The sequence below is a fragment of the Protopterus annectens genome, chromosome 1.part0, assembly GCF_019279795.1.
Source record: "Protopterus annectens isolate FY-2018-M chromosome 1.part0, PAN1.0, whole genome shotgun sequence".
NCBI lineage: Eukaryota > Metazoa > Chordata > Ceratodontiformes > Protopteridae > Protopterus > Protopterus annectens.
The window spans coordinates 686970134-686989068 of NC_056725.1; the positions used below are offsets into that span (position 1 = coordinate 686970134).

Here is an 18935-nt window from a genome sequence, read left to right on the forward strand (position 1 = left end):
AACCTAAGTCCAAAACAAACTTTGATATCTGCACGTGTACAACATACAAGCACCATTATTTTACCATGTTAGAACTATCAATACTGTCTTCAAAATGAGGTATTACTAAGCACATTCAGATGCTCCCTTGCTAAGCTATTTACCAAAATATAAAAAAATCATAATTTCCATAACCTAAGTCCGAAACAAACTTTGATATCTGCACATATGTACAACATGCACGCAAAATTCTTTTACCATATTGGAACCAGCAATACTGTCTTCAAAATGACATATTACTTGGCACATTCAGATGCTCCCTTGCAAAGTTATTTACCTAAATATGAAAAAATCATAATTTCCATAACCTAAGTCCGAAGCAAACTTTGATATCTGCACATGTGTACAACATACAGGCATAATTCTTTTACCATGTTCTATGCAATTCTCTAAGGAATATGAAATCTAAAACAGAAATGTCTGCTACTTAGCAACTTCAGTCTGTTTTATGAGGAACACCCAAACATATGGAAAATCAGTCCCCACACGACCCCTCAATACTCTTTAACAGTTGAAATATGCCTCAAAGATATCACCCACAAAGATAGGTTTAAATGTAACATAAGAACAATACTATAATCAGTAACTCAACAAAATGACTTCACAGTTCAAAATGCACAGGAAATATTTTACCACAACAGTGCAGGATAGTCTCAAATAAATAAAGACAACAAATGACTTTGGATATTGTCATAGCCTTATAAGTAAAAAAGTAAAATAAGAACAAAACTATAATCAGTAGCGCAATAAAAAGTAAACAATGTAAAATATATTCTTCCACATACACCACATTTGTTACATTTCTTGACATTGTACAAATGACAGAAAGAAAGTGGTGGTGGATTGCAATGACTCCAAGTGGATAAAAAGCCAAATCTGACTTGTGCATTCATCAATGTGATAATGACTTCTACTTATGTGAATAACAGGGACAGCTGCTGAAGGTTTTGCCTGAAAAATGGTAATAACTCAGTGCTATATTGTAACTGCACTGTGATAATGGCTTGCAAAGTTATGCATGCACAGACAAAGGTGATAATTTCTGCACATAACCCATTGAGTAGGCATTCCTTATATTACTTTGTGCAGCTGTTATATAACACAGACTTGCTATCATCAGTAAGGAGAAAACCTGAGTAATTCAGTAAAATAGTATAACATTCAGATATCGAGCCCTTCCTCCCAGCTAAATTCCACAAATGACTGACAAAGCCAAGAAAAAAGGCCAAACATATGGTAGCTCCATGCTTGATATAGTCAGCAAGTAAGTGAGGAGACATCTATAAGAAATTGATTCTAAGGAATTTTGTTAGAATTAGTGGCCTAAGTAGGTAATGGAAGGTATGCTATGTTAATTACCAGAAAGTAGTAAGACAATATTTCACAGGTCAAAATCAAACAAACGGCTAGCAGAACCAAGCACTGGCAGGAAATAAAGGAAGTAATAGTCAGATCATGTTTCCTTTGTATACTGTACCTTTTAGTTATGTTTGACCAACTACTATACAGACACAGACTAAAGGTGGTTGCGTACTTTAAATGTCATGGCTGGTCAGTCAAGACAATGAACTTGAGCTTCTCCATCTTCAAAGTACCATGAGCCAAATCCCATAGCACCACTGCCACAAATGCTCTCCATAAAGGGATAAAGCAGACAAGTAACTACCTGAGCCAGGGACTAACACTAAATGGCAAGAGATACATAACAGTATCCCCAGGAAGTCATCCAGCCCTTGTAACTGTCATATTGATACCACATCCCTAAGAGTTGGCTCAGTAGTCAGGGACTTGGGGGCACACACAAACATTAATCTAGCCTATGACCATCACATTTCTACACTAGTGAGTAAATGATTCTATGTTTTGCAATGTGCAGACAAAGCTAAGGCATATAGGTCCAAGGAAGTCGATGTTCCACTATATTCAGCATTCTTTAGACCTATCGAGTACTATGCCCCCTTTAGTACATAACTAACCAGGCATATCCAGCAAGTGGAACATCTACAGCGGTTCCTCAGTAAAAGAACACTTGGCATACTTCTGACATATACACAAAATGCACAACATCACAATTACCCATTCTAAAGACTTAAACATTGATTGGGGTATAAATAGACTACCACTTCTCTGGAGCAGGCTCAAACCCATGTGAAGCAGAAATTAACCCTGGGTTTATCCCTCAAATTTATGAAAGATACAGGCAGACAGTAATGTCCAAAGTAACAGACCCTGCTACACAACTTGTAGAAACTTCCTTGACATATCCTCTCCTAATAAATGGCCATGATACATAGGGACACAAATGTGTTAGACTAAGATTCTGGTGCCATTCTTAAGGGATCCAGTATCTGTCTGCCTGGGATGACATGGTTGACAGACCACGATGCTTTGCCAGAGATGGCCTGCACCTGTCACCCCTGGGATTTCGGATACTGGCTAAGGTTCTTGCTGCCCCTATAGTGCCTTTTTTAGGCAAGGTTCAATGACAAATTCACCACCGTAACAGGAACAGGCAAGCAAAAACTGAGGGTGATGCTACTCAATGCTAAAAGTGTAAATCTCAAAATGCACTCACTCGAGGCACTCCTTAAAATGGAGAGCATCGATATCTGTGCAGTGACTGAGACCTGGTTCAAGGCTCCAGACAGCACCTCTGCACTACCAGGCTATAACTCATACCACACTTTTTGGCCATGTAACCTGGACTGGAACACCAGAGGCAGAGGTGTGTCCATATTCATTAAGGATATCCACACCTCAAGGCTAGTTGCTCAGCATAATGCAGCCGAGGTTATCCAAGTGCAACTAACTCTGGGCAAAACTGCAATCCAAATTGTAGCTTGCTACAGATCACCCACCATGCCCCAGGATTCCCACTCCTCTTTTCTTGATGTACTGGTAATTATTAGGGTTCAACCAAACACCCTAATAATGGGTAATTTCAACTACCCCACCATTAACTGGGAAAACTACTCATGTACCAACTCCTTCACTCAACGCTTTCTGGAATTCATAAACTCCAATTTCCTTGGATCAACTTATCCACACCCCCACCAGGGGTAACAATATCCTAGATCTAGTCATTACCAATATGAGTGACCGGTGTTCCACACCTGAAGTCAATGCCTCATTGGTCCGATTGCTAATTACCCTAGATATCCACATCCTGCCTCCACCCCCCCATTAAGGAAACCATGGTAAAAAATGTCTCCAAAGCCAACTTCATGCTTCTTAAGACAGAAGTGGTGAACTTCATGATACCCATGCAGATGGACAATACAGTTACGGCTACTGAATCTTACATAATTGCACTTTATAAGCACTTACATGAGTGCATGGATCGTGCTATCCCAAACAGAACCAAGATGCTATCCTCCAAAAAAAGGAAGCCAATATGGAGGTCCCCTGCCATAAACAAACTGTGCAACAGAATGAAGAAACTCTTGCAAAAGACAGTAAAATCCCACAAGTGGAGGAGCTCCCTGGTCAGCCTCAATAAGAAGCTGTGATCTCTAATAAAATCCTCCAAAGCTAATTACGAAAACAAAATCACCACTGATGCTAAAGACAACCACAAAGCATTCTATAGCTATGTCAAGAATCTCAATGGCAACACTCAGATCTTCTCTGAGTTACAGCACAATGGCACTAAATATACAGACCCAACTGATATTGTCAACATCCATCTTACCCCCTAAAGAGCCCATCTCTATACCAGAAGAATGCAAAGTTCCTGTAATCACAGCTGCACAGGTAAAAAACACACTCTCCAAAGCCAAGAACACAGCATCCATGGGACAAGACAGCATCCCAGGCTGCGTTCTACATGAACTACAGAATGAACTGGCACACCACCTAAGTACTATGTTCAATCATAGCCTCACCTCAGGCTTTGTGCCTGCTGAATGGTGCACAGCAACAGTTATCCCACTCCACAAGGGGGGAGCCACCCCATTAGCCTGACAAGCCTGGTCTGCAAGGCCATGGAATGTATCGTCATGGAACTTATAAACAAAGACATTGGTAATCTCCAAACTCTGGATCCCACCCAGTTCAGGTTTGTAAAAGGCAGATCATGTCTCTTAAACCTGATAGACTTCTTTGAAGCAGTCACCAAAGCTGTAGACAAGGGTAAGGTGCTTCACACAGCCTATCTAGATCTTGCCAAGGCTTTCGACACCACCCCCCACTCTGGAATTATAGATAAACTCACTAAGCTAGGTATAAATCCCTATGTCACAAGATGGGTTGCCAACTGGCTCACTGACAGAACCCACACTGTGAAAGTAGCAGACTCCAAATCCGACTTCAGACCAGTGACAAGTGGAGTACCACAGGGATCAGTCCTGGGTCCTCTCCTGTTTGGTATCTACTTCTCTGAAGTACAGGCTAACAAAGAAGGTCTTTGGCTAATGAAGTTCGCAGATGACTGCAAACTAGGAGTCATAATCGAAACTCCTAACGATGTGGACATCCTACAAAAGGGCCTCACTGAGACAGATGCCTGGTGTCAAAGCCATGGCCTCAAGCTAAATGCCAAAAAGTACATTGTCATCCCCTTTGGTAAAAACTCTGTACCCATGAACATAGGTGGTAGTATACTTAACACTGAAAGTGTGATAAGAGACCTTGAGACACAGGTTGACAGTAGTCTCTCCTTTGATAATCACATCGCCAGAGTAGTCAGGAAATCCTTCTATGTGGCACACCTCATCACAAAAGGTTTCTCATCCAGAAAAAAGAGATCATTGTTCCCCTCTACTCATCACTCATTAGACCCATTATAGAGTACAACGCCCCTTTTGGTATGTACCTCAGAAGACATCTACAACAACTGGAAAGGCTGCAGAAATACCTCACAAAGAGGATTACTGGCCTCAAACAGATGCCCTATGCAGACCGTCTCAAAAAACTCCAGCTTTACTCCGTTGCATATCGCCTACTCAGAAGTGATTTCTGCCTAACATACAAAGCTATGTCAAACCCAGAGCTGTTGGACATGCTCCACTTAAAGAAATCCCAATCCCTCCAACGCTCTAGGGACCTAAACCTTGTCACCACAATAAACAGAACATGCCGGAGGGATAGATTCTTGTCCCAGAGACTTCCCATACTCTGGAATAAACTACCTATCTATATCAAACAAAGTTCCTCATTAGCAATCTTCAAGAAAAATCTTGATGATTGGATGGGAAATAGGAAATTCACCCAGGGGATCACCTCTGTGGCTCTGCTCGACAGTGCCACAGGAAAATAATTTTCTTGGGTGGCAAAAGCCAGGGTACCTTTTTGGCTGGGCTTGTATAGGCCCCAGGGCGGATAGCCTACTACCTACCTATGAACCTATGACTGCACGCCTAGGTGGTCCTTAGCTTTCTCTCTAACTATGAACCTGTAACCATAAATAGAATAGACACTTTAGTGTAGCCAATTGAGATATTTTTGTAGGGATTTAATTTGTTAGCAAGGTCTGAACTGTGTTTTAGGACCTGTTCAGCTTGCATTTCAAAGAGCTTTTCCTTTATTCATATAGCAGTAATTCTTATAGAATTATATAAAAGTTAGCAGTGATACACACTGCAAACTTTAAAAATGTAGTGGTACATCACTTAAATTATGACCAAGTGTTCTACTGTCACTAGGCTGTCTGGCATCATATCATCTAAACACATTTCCTGCCCATCTGGGTTTGCTCCTGCAAAGTATTTAACTGTAACAAAAATAAGCAGACTATAATATGCTTTCATTTGAGACAGTCTGTATTTGGAAACTGTGCACAAGCTCTATATGACATACTTTTTATGTAATCGTTCACTTGGTATCTGCCGACAAGGTATGGAATAGCATAAAACCAGGCAACGTCTGTATAACTATATGATTTACCAGCACTGCAGACAGGAGTAGGATTCACAACCAGAGGAAACACATTTATTCGGAAGCAGAAGATTTTGCTTCATGAGCACCACGATTACGAACAGCTACAAAATCTTTTGCTTCTGAAATAAATTATTCATGCAAGTGAAACTTGACCCAAACACGTTATGACTTTCCTCAGTTTGTGACTCCTACTCCCGGAAAGTAAAAAGTAAAAAAAGGTTACAGTGCAACTCGGGTTCTGCCGGCATTAACTTAACCATGACCCTATGATCATCAAATAGCTTACCTAAAGGACAAGAAAAGTATTGGGCCAGGCAGAAGAAAACTATCTCATGTAATACAGATTTGGGTCTGGAAAATGCAACATAAGCAAGTACAGGAAGTACACAACAAAAGATATGACTATGACATTCTTTTGCTTGAGACAGTCTGTATTGTGATGTAATTGTGCAAACACTTAATATGACTTTTTATGTAATCGGTCACTTGGTATCTGCCTACAAGGTGTGGAATGTCATAAAACTAACTGCAGTAGTAAAAATTGTATTCTGTTACATTTCACTGAGTGAGATATCCTGAAGATATGCACCCTTTGCACTGCTTCTATCAGAAATATTTGGAGTCCAGCACTACCTAAGCACTGAGATTGTCAGCACCAGGCAAAAAATCTGAAGTACCTGCCTGTGATACCAATAATAAGACTGCCTCTTTGACTGTATGATTTATCAGTACTGCAGGCAGGAATTGGATTCACAAATGGAAACACATTTATTTGGAAGCAGAAAGTAGCCCAAAATAGCCAACAAAACTAAATTCTGGGCTGAAACCACTCTTTCAAGGACAGGTAGGCTGCTCAAAGCTCCCCACTCTCACTGGTGAACAGAGAAACTTAATTCTATCCAAGTAAGGTAGAGCTACTACCCTAATAAACTCCAACACCAAGCTAAAATCCTTCCAGTTAACAAATACAGTTTACATCTCAATAATAAAATATGCACCCTCACATATATAGTGCATGCCCACTCACTGTCAAACCTAAAGAGGGCTCTCAAAATGAGATATTAATCAAGCATGATGCTTCAGCATATCTGAATCCCATAAACAGTACACAAATGTTATCTGCAAAGTTGTAGCTACAGGAAACTGAAGGACATACAGTGGATGCAAATACAATTGCTACAAGGGGCATGAAAGCCAACCTACTCAAAATGGCATTTAAATCATTTTACAACTGGCCTAAAATCCCTTTGTACAATCTTCTACGGTTAATGCACAGAATGTTACAAACAAATACCTTTACAGCTTAGAGAAAAATTGTCTTGCATATTGTAGACGAGTCTCCAACTTCAGAACCTAACTACACTCTTTAAGGAGTCTGAAGGGATAGGCATCCATGCAGAGAATATGCCTTATTCCTTCATGAAATATAGAACAATGTTTCAGGCAACCATTTACAAAATACTACAACGCCACCTTAGCCCCACCCCCACAATCAATGGCTGTACGAACACCCTCACGGCGCCCCTTCAGGGCTACCATTTGCTTCTGTTTGTTTCCTAGGACACTAGCAGGTGGTGGTGCAGCAGATGCATTGCTGACTTCACATCTGAGTTAGACAATGATACCTGCTACATTTGTACTGAGATAGGCACACTTGACAAAACATTAGTTTAGGCTCCGCTCCACCTCTCCCCTAGTTTAGGCTCCGCTCCACCTCTCCCCTAGACAGACAATCAGGTAGTCTATCAATCTATGAAACAATGTCTGCATGGTAAACTAAACAATCGTTTAGGTAGAAGCAACTTCCATAACATTGTTTTCACCAACACTTGAAAATACTAGCTTGAAAAGAATGCAGGCACCTTCCGACAAACACCACACCAGCGGTGCCTTGCAATGTCTGTGAAGCTATGTCTAGTATTTTGGAATATTTTTTTGAATACTGTCAAAAAACGTCAGAACTATAAAACGGGTGCAAGCAGAAGATGCAATAATGTTTTTATATTGCGCCCCTGCAGAAGAAAATAATGACATGCTTACTATACCCAGCATCTCCTCCGAAACAGCTATCATAACTAAGAAGTTCACCTTGCCAGTGACTAAAAGTTATATCTACAAACTGCAGTTCCCATTAATTCTTAAGTTGAACAAAGATATGACCAGATAATTTGTGTCAGTCAGGTGAAACGGTGACCTTGTAACAAGCAACCTTGACTTCAAATAACGTAAAGATAGTTACAAGCATCTGGCCTTTTTAAAATAGTACTTATACTCAAATATAATTTAATAGTCTAAGGAATGTTATTTCTGCTGTATATTAGATATATCCATATTCAAATGTGAAATGCCTGGCAGGGCACAGGAACAGTTAAGTACACTTGATATTTATTATGAACCATATTGACATAGGACCTGTAGCTTCTTACTTAGACTCTGCATACAAATCTGTAAAAAGCAATATGGCACAGGACTCAAATATTTTTGTCAGTATCAGCAGTTCTCTCATGCTACAGAACAATAAAAAAAAAGTCTTGAGATTTTTAGCAAGTTATAAAAGAAAGATTCACTTGCCACTTTAAAATTTCCAAAACATCATGGAGGATGGCTCATCCCTTTCCACCTTATGCTTTCATAGTTAAACGGGGGTTGGGGGTGCTGAATCAGAATTAACAGAAAAATACCTGTTGCAGGTTTGGATATCTAGGAGTGACTGCAAGAGCAGTTCATTACAAATGGCACGACCATGTTGTTGTTGTGTCTTTCGGCTTTTCCCGGTTAGGGGTTGCCACAGCGGAACTCTGGTCCACTAATGATTGGCAGTAGATCATACTGTTCTCAAAACAGCCGTGGGAGTGGATACCTCTCTACTGTACAGATTTTCGTAGAATGTCCAGAATGTCTGTTTGTCTGATCCGTGACTCAGGCCCTACCACACATTAGGTAGACAGTACTGTGCTTTTAATAAAATATTGCTTACCTGAAAAGCAGTTCTTGGAGCAAGAAGTACAGCAGAAGGGGAACAGGAAGTTCCTAGAACTGCCAAACCGATGTGGCTTCTGCAACAGCAATCCTTGCAATCAGTGCCCAAATAAAAAAGAGGAATCCAGTAGCAGGTAAAATCGGCAAATATAAGAAAAAAGAAAAAAAATACCTGCTGCTTGACCCTCTATTTATTTGGGCATAACAAAAGAAACTTAGGATGGGGGTGGAGGTGTTATGCAAGTGGTGGCTTAGATTGCAGGAATCTAATTGGCTGCCACCACTTGCTTGAACAAACACACTGACAGGAGATTTTCTCCTAAAAGTTTAATATGACCAGCATGGTAAAACACACTGAATCGTAACTATATTAAGTAAATAACAAGTTCAGTTATGATTTCAGCGTGTTTTACACTAAGCTGATCTACAAATTACAGTTTCACGCGCATGTGGAACTCACTCAGGGGGTAACAGCTTGCAATTCCTATCGGCTCATAGCATGCTCGGATGTAAGCACAGAGGCGCTATGAGATGGTAGTTGGAGTTAATGAGTTAAGAAACATGAAGTTCGATTTGGAGAAGTTTTTACGGTGGTTTCCTTAATGAGGGGTGGGGGCAGGATATGGATGTCTAGGGTGATTAGCTTGTGGTCGGATTTGACCAGCGAGGAGCTGACCTCTGGCATGGTGGATCTGTTACCCATATTGGTAATGATCAGGTCCAGGATATTGCTGCCCCTGGTGGGGGTATGGACAAGCTGATCCAGGGCATTGGAATTTATGAATTCCGGAAAAACGTTGAGCAAATGAGTTAGTACATGAGTAGGTTTCCCAGTCGATAGTGGGGTAGTTGAAATCTCCCATTATTAGGGTATTGGGCTGTACTTTAATATTATCCAGTATATCAAGAAATGTGGAGTGGGTGTCCTGGGGCATGGCAGTAGATCTGTAACAAGCTACAACCTGGATTGCAGTCTTGCCCAGTGTTAACTGTACTTGGATAATTTTGGATGCATTATGTTGAGCAACTAGCCTGGAGGTGTGGATATCCTTTATGAATATGGACATGCCTCCTCCTTTAGTGTTTCGGTCCAAGATAGGTGGCCAAAAGGTGTGGTAAGAATTGTAGTCTGGTAATGCAGGGGTGCTCTCTGGACCCTTAAACCAGGTCTCTGTCACTGCACAGATGTCGATGTTCTCCATCTTAAGGAGTGCCTCAAGTGACTGCATTTTGAGGTCTAGACTTAAAGCATTGAGTAGCATTACCCTTAGATTTAGCTTATTTGTACCTACTATGGTGGTGCATTTGACGTTTGAACCTTGCCTAAAAAAGGCTATCTACATAAGGAAAAATTCTTTGGAGTCTACTTTGGGTATAAAAACACCTATGGAAATACTCCCAAGGAAAGATCCTAAATCTTCTAGACTTTGGTGTATATTTAGGAGTCATAAGTGCAGTAACAGTACAGCAGTCAGTAAAGTAATAAAGGTATATCAGAAATGTAACCGTGTACTCTGTGCTGTGATACTGTAGAACAATAGCTTTTAATAGTATCAAACTGCAGTGATTAGAATAAGCAGAACTACAGCAATATCAATAAATCAAAACATGCCATCAGGAATTGAAATAATAAGTACATTTGTTTTTATATATCTAGTATGGCCAAAAGACAACAGTGCAATACTACTTGAAGTAATGTCAGTAGTAAAAGTACCAAGTTGCAATTGTACCGAATGATTTAAACTTAATACCACTAGAGCTAGCTAACCAGATGTGAAAAGCAGTGCAATGCCAACAAGGAACAAAAATTAAATGCTATTTAAACCCAGCAACATAACTGCATAACAAAAGTGCTAATTTCAGCAATGTGTTCAAGAGAAGCACAATTAGTAAGTTAATTAGAGATAACGATTCCCCTTTATGAAACAAGGCAGTATAAAAATCAGTCATAATAGTACAACACTGTGAAAAAGAAAGCACTGAAATTTGTATCATATAGAACAAAGATGAGAGTTTCTATTAACTATTGTAGATTAGACTTTCTTGTCTGATACCTATGTAACAGTGAAGCCTAAGAGAATATATTATTTGGATGTATAAATTAGTATAGATGAAGAGAATCAGAAACTTAGATCAAGGATCTATAGAAAACCAACTTTTTTGAATTCTTATCTGGATTATAGTAGTTACCATCCTTCATACCAAAAAAGATCAGTGGTAAAAGGGCAGCTGGTAAGAGCGGCTAAGATGGTAACAGATGATGATGACTTTATAGCTGAAACCAGTTTTATTATGGACATGTTTAGGAGAAGGGACAGAAAGTAAATATGGAAGTTCAAACAAAAAGAGCTAGTGGGATTTTCAGGCCCATCTTAAGTCAAAAGTCCATATCTTAGGATGGTGAACATGTAATAGATGTTATTGATGAAGGGGCAATGAATAGAGGAGAACAAGAAAAAGAGAAAAAGGCCTTCTCCTTTGTTACGACATTTAATAAAGACAGTTTAGCTGTGGTAAAAATTGTCAGTAAAACTGGTCCATCCTTACTTTGGATTATATGACTGTAGAAAAATTAGGCACTAAGCCATTTATTGCGTTTAGAAAGGATAGATCTTTTAAAAATCTACTTGAAAATAACAGGGTAGGAAAAGAACAGAATGATAGGCCTTCTGGAAACTTACAATGTGGGATGTGCAGGCAGTGCCCCAATGTTACTGAAACAGGAGTAAAATTTAGACTGGGTGACTATAAGGTTAATATACATGGTCATTTCACTTGTCAGTTTAAAAGTATTGTTTATGCTGCAAAACTCCTGCAATGTCCATTATTTTATATAGGAAAAACCTGTAGAAAGTTCTGAGAAAGAATGTTTGAACACCTAAACGATATAAAAAATGGTAGAAGTACAAATGCACTATTTAAACATGTACTAGAAAATAATGAACGTTTTGTTTGTTCTGCAGCAGATAGTTTCAGACAGTCAAGGGAGGGTGTTATCAGAACACCTAGAATTGTGTGAACTAAGATGGCAATTAAAGCTAAATACATATGAGTACCCTGGTCTGAATGAATATAATAGTATATATTGTTTACTAAAGCTCAGGCACATTGAGGATTAATGTTTTTTTAATTGTTTTATTGTTTTTTTAACTTTGATTGGTTGAGTATGTGTTTGAATAATATTTATACCTGGGCTAAGAAGACGGTTTTTGTTCTGAAGAATTCCCATATAATTTTATGGGGGATGAAAGTGCGTAACGTTTATTGTGGTTCTAGCCAAAAAAGAGAACTGTTTACGTTTGAGGTCCTGTCCATGGCTGCAATTTGTTTCTTTGGAGTCATATTGTATAGTTCTGGTTCTCTAGTTATGATGTACTGATTTTTATAAATCATTTGGTGAGTATGAAGCATCCTTCTTGTTTTCCTATCTAATCTACCCAACATGTTTTGGGGTCAGTGAAGCACTCTAAAACTGTAAGTTAGGACAGGAAGAGAAAATGGATTTATAGCTTGGATTTTATTACTAGATGTCAATGCTGCTTTCAGGATTAATTTAAGTCTTCTAAAGTACTCATTACTAAGTTTTATTCACATTTGTTCATGTTTTATTGTTGATCCTTCATCAATTCCCAAATATTTATACTCTCTCCCTTGCTCAAGTTCTTTTATATCACATTCTTATCCCAAACTGATGTTTTCTTGGTGCTGCAGTTTTCCTGCCTTAAAGATGTCTTTTGCACATTTATCAAGACCAAATGGCATTGTTATATCATTTGAAAAAGTTTTGACAACTTTCAGTTGTACTTTTGGTTCCTCATCTGATGAGCTATACAGTTTTAAATCATTGATAAAGAGAAGATGAGAAGTCTTTACACTTTGTTGTTTTCTAGGAGCCAAATTATAGACATGGTCTAAGCTGTTAAGTAAACAGCTTAAGGGGTTAAGGGCAAGGTAGAATAACAGCGGTGACAGTGATTCACCCTGGAATATCCCCTATTGGTGAGAGTTTGTGAAAAACAGAGTCCACCTCAAGAAGGTACTCACCAAGACTTGAGGAATGAATTCAGTTTCAGCACTACTACTCTCCTTTGCTTGCTGACTTTTCATCTCTCCATTCAGACCCCTTTAATTTTTAACCTACTTCTGTCCGTGATAAATACAACCTATATATCAGTGTCACCTTGGTGAGATTTTGTGAGAAACAGGGTCCACCTTGTGAGGGTACTCACCAAGACTTGAGGATTAATTCAATTTCAGCAGTACTACTCTCCCTTGCTTGCTGACATTTAATCTCTCCATTCGGACCGTGTTAGAAGCCAGCCAATGAAAACCCTGCAGAAACTGTCCAATCAAAATCAACCACTCCAATCCTTCATTAGAACTGAAGCTCAGGTAACTGTCATGTGGAAGCCTCTGCTCTCATCAAATGCTGGAACACTACAGCTGTAGTCCTGGGATGCTGAAGAAGTCCTTGTAATATGATGAATCAGCAGGTAGCAAGATAAAAAATTACTTTGTAGTCTTCTCCTTCTCAGTAGTCCTCTTGTCTTTGGAGAAGTGCAGAAGTAAAGATCACTGAACTGAGCAGGCCTCCTGATATTTACAGCCTGCAACAGTCCTTCTCTGTAGATGCCAGCCAATCAAAATGCAGACAATACTTCAACATTAACAATCAAATTCAAGCACTCTAATCCTTCACTGGAACTCAAGCTCAGGTAGCAGTTATGTGGAAGTCCCTGCTCTCACCAAAGGCTGAAACACTGCAGACCTAGGAAGCTGATGAAGTCCATGTAGTATGATGAATCAGCAGATTCCACCCCTGCAGAAGCTGCCCAATCAAAATGTATGTAGTCAACTCCCCAGCAGAAACTGGCCAATCAAAATCAAACACTCAGCCCTCCCTGGAACCCAAGCTCAGGTAGCAGTCATGTGGAAGCCTCTGCTCTCAGTAAAAGCTGGAATACTGCAGACCCGGCCCTCAGAATATGAAGAAGTCCTTGTAATGTGATGAATCAGCAGGAACACTGATCAAAAAGGGCTTTGTAGTCTTCTTTTCCTTCTCTGTCTTCTTGTCTTCAGAGTAGCCCAGCACTAAATAGCATGAACTGAGCAAGCCTCCTGATATTTAAAGCCTGTAAGGCTCTGCCCCTGCAGAAGCTGGCCAATCAAAATGTAGACAGTTCTCCTGCAGGAACTGGCCAATCAAAATCAAGAAGTCTAATACTTCACTGGAACTCAAGATCAGATAGCTGTCATGTGGAAGTCTCTGCTCTAACCAATGGCTGGAATACTGCAGACTAAGTCCTAGGAAACTGATGAAGTCCTTGTAGTGTGATGACTCCGCAGGAACTAGATGGAAAAGGGCTTTGCAGTCTTCTCCTCCTTCTCTATAGTCATCTTGTATTCAGAGCAGCCCAGTACAAAAGAGCAATGAACTGAGCAATCCTCCTGATATTTAAAGCCATTGAGACTCCACCTCTGCAGAAGTTGGCCAGTCAAAATGCATACAATAACCCCCACAGAAAATGGCTAATCAAAATCAAGCACTTCGATCCCTCACTGAAACTCAAGCTCTGGTAGCTGTCATGTATAACCCTCTGCTATTACCAAAGGCTAGAACACTCCAAATCCAGTCCTCAAAGCCAATGAAGCCCTTCTAGTGTGATGAATCAACAGAAACCCAGATAGAAAAGGGCACTGTAGTCATCTCCTTCTCTATAGTCTTCTTGTGTTTGGAGTAGCACAGCACTACAGAGCATTGAACCGATCAAACCTCCTGATATTTAAAGCCTGTAAGGTCCCACTCCAGCAGAAGCCAGCCAATCAAAATGCAGACAATGATCCCACAGAAACTGGCTAATGAAAATCAAGCGCTGCTGTCTCTTACTGGAACCCAAGCTCAGGTAGTTGTCATGTGGAAGCCAATGCTCTCACCAAAGTCTGGATCACTGCAGACATGGTCCTAGGGGGTTCCTATCAGAACAGCAAATGCTTAAAATAGTGAATGCACTTATATCAAACTTTAAAACACGAAAGCTGAAAATGTCAAAGGCATGGAACATCGATTTTTTTCCTAGGGAAAAAAATCGATAGGCTGTTCTCCAGACTTTGCTGTTTTCTGCACTGTGGTGCGATCTCAGAGATGGTATATTTAAGTTGGGGGGGTGGGGGTGAAGTCCCCACTTTATTTTTCCTGTACATTTTTTTTTTGGGATCAGCGAATTGTTTCCCTGGGAAAAAAATTGCTGATCTGTTCCTTTGACATTTTCAGGTTTCACATTTTTAAGTTCGATAGAAGAGCATTCGCTATTTTTAGTGTTCGATCTTTTGATATAGACATGGTCCTAGGAAGGTGATGAAGTCCTCGTAGTACAATGAATCAGCAGGAACCCAAATGGAAATGTGCTTTGTAGTCTATTCCTCCTCCTCCTCCTCTATAGTATTCTTGTGTTTGGAGTAGCCTAGCTCTTCACTTGAGGAGTCTCCAGCATTCCTTTTGGATTCTACTTTTGGTATATTGGTACAGGAAGTCCTACTTGGAAGAAGGTAGATGCACCATTGTCTTACCATGCTGGAATTACTGGAGCCCACTGAGTTCTAATGCAGCGTGCTCACTTTTATGGTTCAAAGGTGGGGACTCAAATCCTGGACAATTCTGCCCAGAGATTACCTACTTACATCATGACCTAGACATAATATGGTTAGTTTATAAAATTAGAGAACACTGGCTAGTAGTAAAATCCAGGAATGTTAACAGATTGTGCTGTGTTCCCTGGAAAATAATGAGATGCTCTTTGACACTGACAATGTACAAATATGTTAATAGCATCTAAAACAAAGTAACAAGGAAAAGCAACCTTATTAACCATGTCTCAAAAATGTGTATAATGCTTATGGCTAGAACAAGAGTACAGCTACTATCACATCAGAACAGAAAACTTCACACAGGAAACATAGAAGTGCCTACCTGTACACTGTCCATTTTGGAACCTATACCCGGCTCGACACTGTACACATTTAAATGATCCTGCAGTATTAATACACTCCTGATTAGGGCAACTGGTACGATTTTCACATTCATTGATATCTGTGCAGATAAAAATAAGATTATAACCCTTTATTTGGGGCACACACAATATGTTTTGCTATTATTTTCCTTTTTAATTATGAAGATAAATCTGATCTAGAATAAAATTACCCTTCTATGACTAAAAAGCCCTGTCTACCTCTTTGTTACAATTATATCTTTCATATACAGAAAAGATGGCCAATACAGTCAGTAAACGCATTTTTTTTCGGAAATATAAAGATGAAAAATCAGGCATCTTAAATAACTTATCCATCTCTTTCTTCAGGAATGAAAAAAGTGTGCTATACTTTAAAAATATGGATACCCTCATACTGTTTTACCAAGAAAACAAAAGAACTCAGCCAGGAAAGTACATTAAACATTTTAAGAAGTGCAGTGTCTGACTTAACATCCCTTTTGATTTTTGTCAAAATGCCTTGATTAAAAAGATAAACAGAGTCATGACATATTTGTCAGACAGAACTGAAGACATGATTACAGGATGCAGCCTTTAGACCATTTCTTTGTTGCTGCATGAAAAGATAACATTACCACCAAAGAATCAGGATATGTGGCAGCTTTTATTAATAGTATAATCATGTTTATTATAATAATGTTGATGAAATTTCAAAAGTTTTTGAAACTTCTCACGGACATTAAAGAGTTCTCTCTGAAAACAAAAAATGATTTACCCCATCTGGATTCCACTGTCTCCTGTTGGACATCAGACTCCAGAACACAGATCTTCAGTTAAAGGTCTTACCATAACCATTAAGTACAGATCATGATTGATGATCAGGAGATCAGAACGTAAAAAAATAATCTTCGTAATTATTATGTTCTGGGGTGGGATGCAAAGGCTAGAATGTGCCATCAACTTAATTTCCTGGATACCACTTTCTAAAAACTAGACCAGAGCAAGCTGCTCACCATAGAAAGGGCACATCCCAGTCCAAAACCTCCAATCCCAGATTATTGGCCATACCTTATTGCCTTAAATACAATTTCCTCCCACATTACCCAGGGCATACCATTTGGTGGAACAATGACTTCTCTAAATGGTCTTTGAACAGAGAAAAGCTTGAGGGTCTGTCATCCCCATGCTAAGGGCAAAGATCAAGCAGTGGAGTGATGTAGTTCCACCACTCTACATTTCTTTGATGGCAGAAGGAGACAGTAAGTTAGTTTATTCTGCCCTTAAAGTGCATTTAATATTTTACTTCCTTTCAACCTCAACCAATTCTCCAACTGACTTGTGTCCTTTTGAATACCTTTGTGGATTTCTGTCTACAACCTATTCGGGTAACCTATCCATTTTTAATGTATGAAATTTCATCTTCACAGTCCCAAGCAATCCAATTGGAATATGTTCAAAATAATCTTCCTCTAGATAAATCCACCCTCACATTTAAGAAAACTATTACCAATATACTATACAAATATACTCCCATCAGGAGAAAAAGAGTTAAACTTAATCCAGTAACATGGCTATCTGAAAACAGTAGGCAACTAATAGTGCTCAAAGACAAGGCATGAAAAGCATACACGCCAACAAATCCCAGGAAAATCTCTACATTTCAGACATATATGAAACAAGAACAAACATAGCATGAGGCAAGACAAAAAAACTTTACTCTTCTAACTTACAACAAACTCATTTATAATCATAAAAAAATCTTCTGATCTTTGGTCCAAGATCTACTGAACCCAGGCCACAATCAACAATCCATGCCCTCACCAGAAGATACTTCATTAACAATCGCTAATAACTTTAACAAATATGTCCTTCAAGCTGTAGCTTCACTTTGTAAAGAAAACCCTACCAGCAAACCAACCTTCTCCACTTACAGAAGCCCACTTCTCACTCAAGCCTGTCCCTACCTCTACCATAAGAGAATATCTCATAAAACTAAAAACTATAAGCTCTGCTGCAAACAACATTCCTTTTGAATTTATAAAAACTGCAGCTGAAGCTCTACCATATCCAATATCTATATTAACAAACAAATCCCATTTTAGAATCTCATGTTTAAGCCATTTGGAAGAAAGCATACATAATTTCTCTTCATATAGGAGGACCCCCTGCTAACTACTCCAGTTTCTGATCAATTGCAATGTTGTTGCAATTGTCTAAAATATTAGAAAATTGTATCCATTCCCAGTTACTGCAATACCTAACCATAAACAATCTTCTCTTCGACAAACAACATGGTTTTCATCCAAACCATAGCACCACTACTGCCCTACTTCTCTTTGCTAATACTATTAAGAAAAATAGAAATACTATAAAACTTGTATCTTCCTTATTCCTAGGCCTGTCCAAAACATTCAACATAGTCTTTCACCAAAATCTATTACTAAACTTCCTCTCCTTGGGTCTCTCCTCCTCCTCCGTCTCCTGGTTTAACAGCTACCTAACAGATAGATTCCATGAGTCAAATGGCAGCAAGAATTCACTTCATTTCTACCCATTAGGGTAGTTGCATACTGAAAGCCATAATACTGGATGCAAAATCCTGAAATTTCAGAAAGTTAAAGTTGACACTACAATGTCTAACTCAAAATGCCTACTAATAGCACTATGTACCATATGTGTCCCTTCACAGCCAGTAAACAAACAATGTTAAGTTGTCTATCTCGCCTTCATTCTTGCTGGATGGGTTCGGAGCCGACCTCGGCTCCGACTCGGCCACTCTAAAGCTCGAGAGTTGGTTCCACCGGCTCGAGGCTCCCCTTATATCCCACAATGCTAGGCGTGAATTACCTCAGATCTTGTTTGCCGCTACAGCGATCGAGGTGTTTGGTTCCTACCGGCTTCTTGGTGAGTAACTTTAGATTAAAGATGTTAAGTTGTCTATCTCGCCTTCATTCTTGCTGGATGGGTTCGGAGCCGACCTCGGCTCCGACTCGGCCACTCTAAAGCTCGAGAGTTGGTTCCACCGGCTCGAGACTCCCCTTATATCCCACAGTG

The 18935-nt window shown here is 39.5% G+C and overlaps 1 protein-coding gene across 1 annotated transcript in view; it reads right to left on the reverse strand.

Moving 5' to 3' along the window:
• LOC122793921 (latent-transforming growth factor beta-binding protein 4-like) overlaps nucleotides 1-18935 on the reverse strand; it is a 2484519-nt gene that overhangs the window by 292447 nt on the left and 2173137 nt on the right. Inside the window, exon 24 of the mRNA XM_044062009.1 lies at nucleotides 15863-15982. Within this exon, the coding sequence (XP_043917944.1) occupies nucleotides 15863-15982 (120 nt within the window). The remainder of the gene's footprint in view (nucleotides 1-15862; nucleotides 15983-18935) is intronic.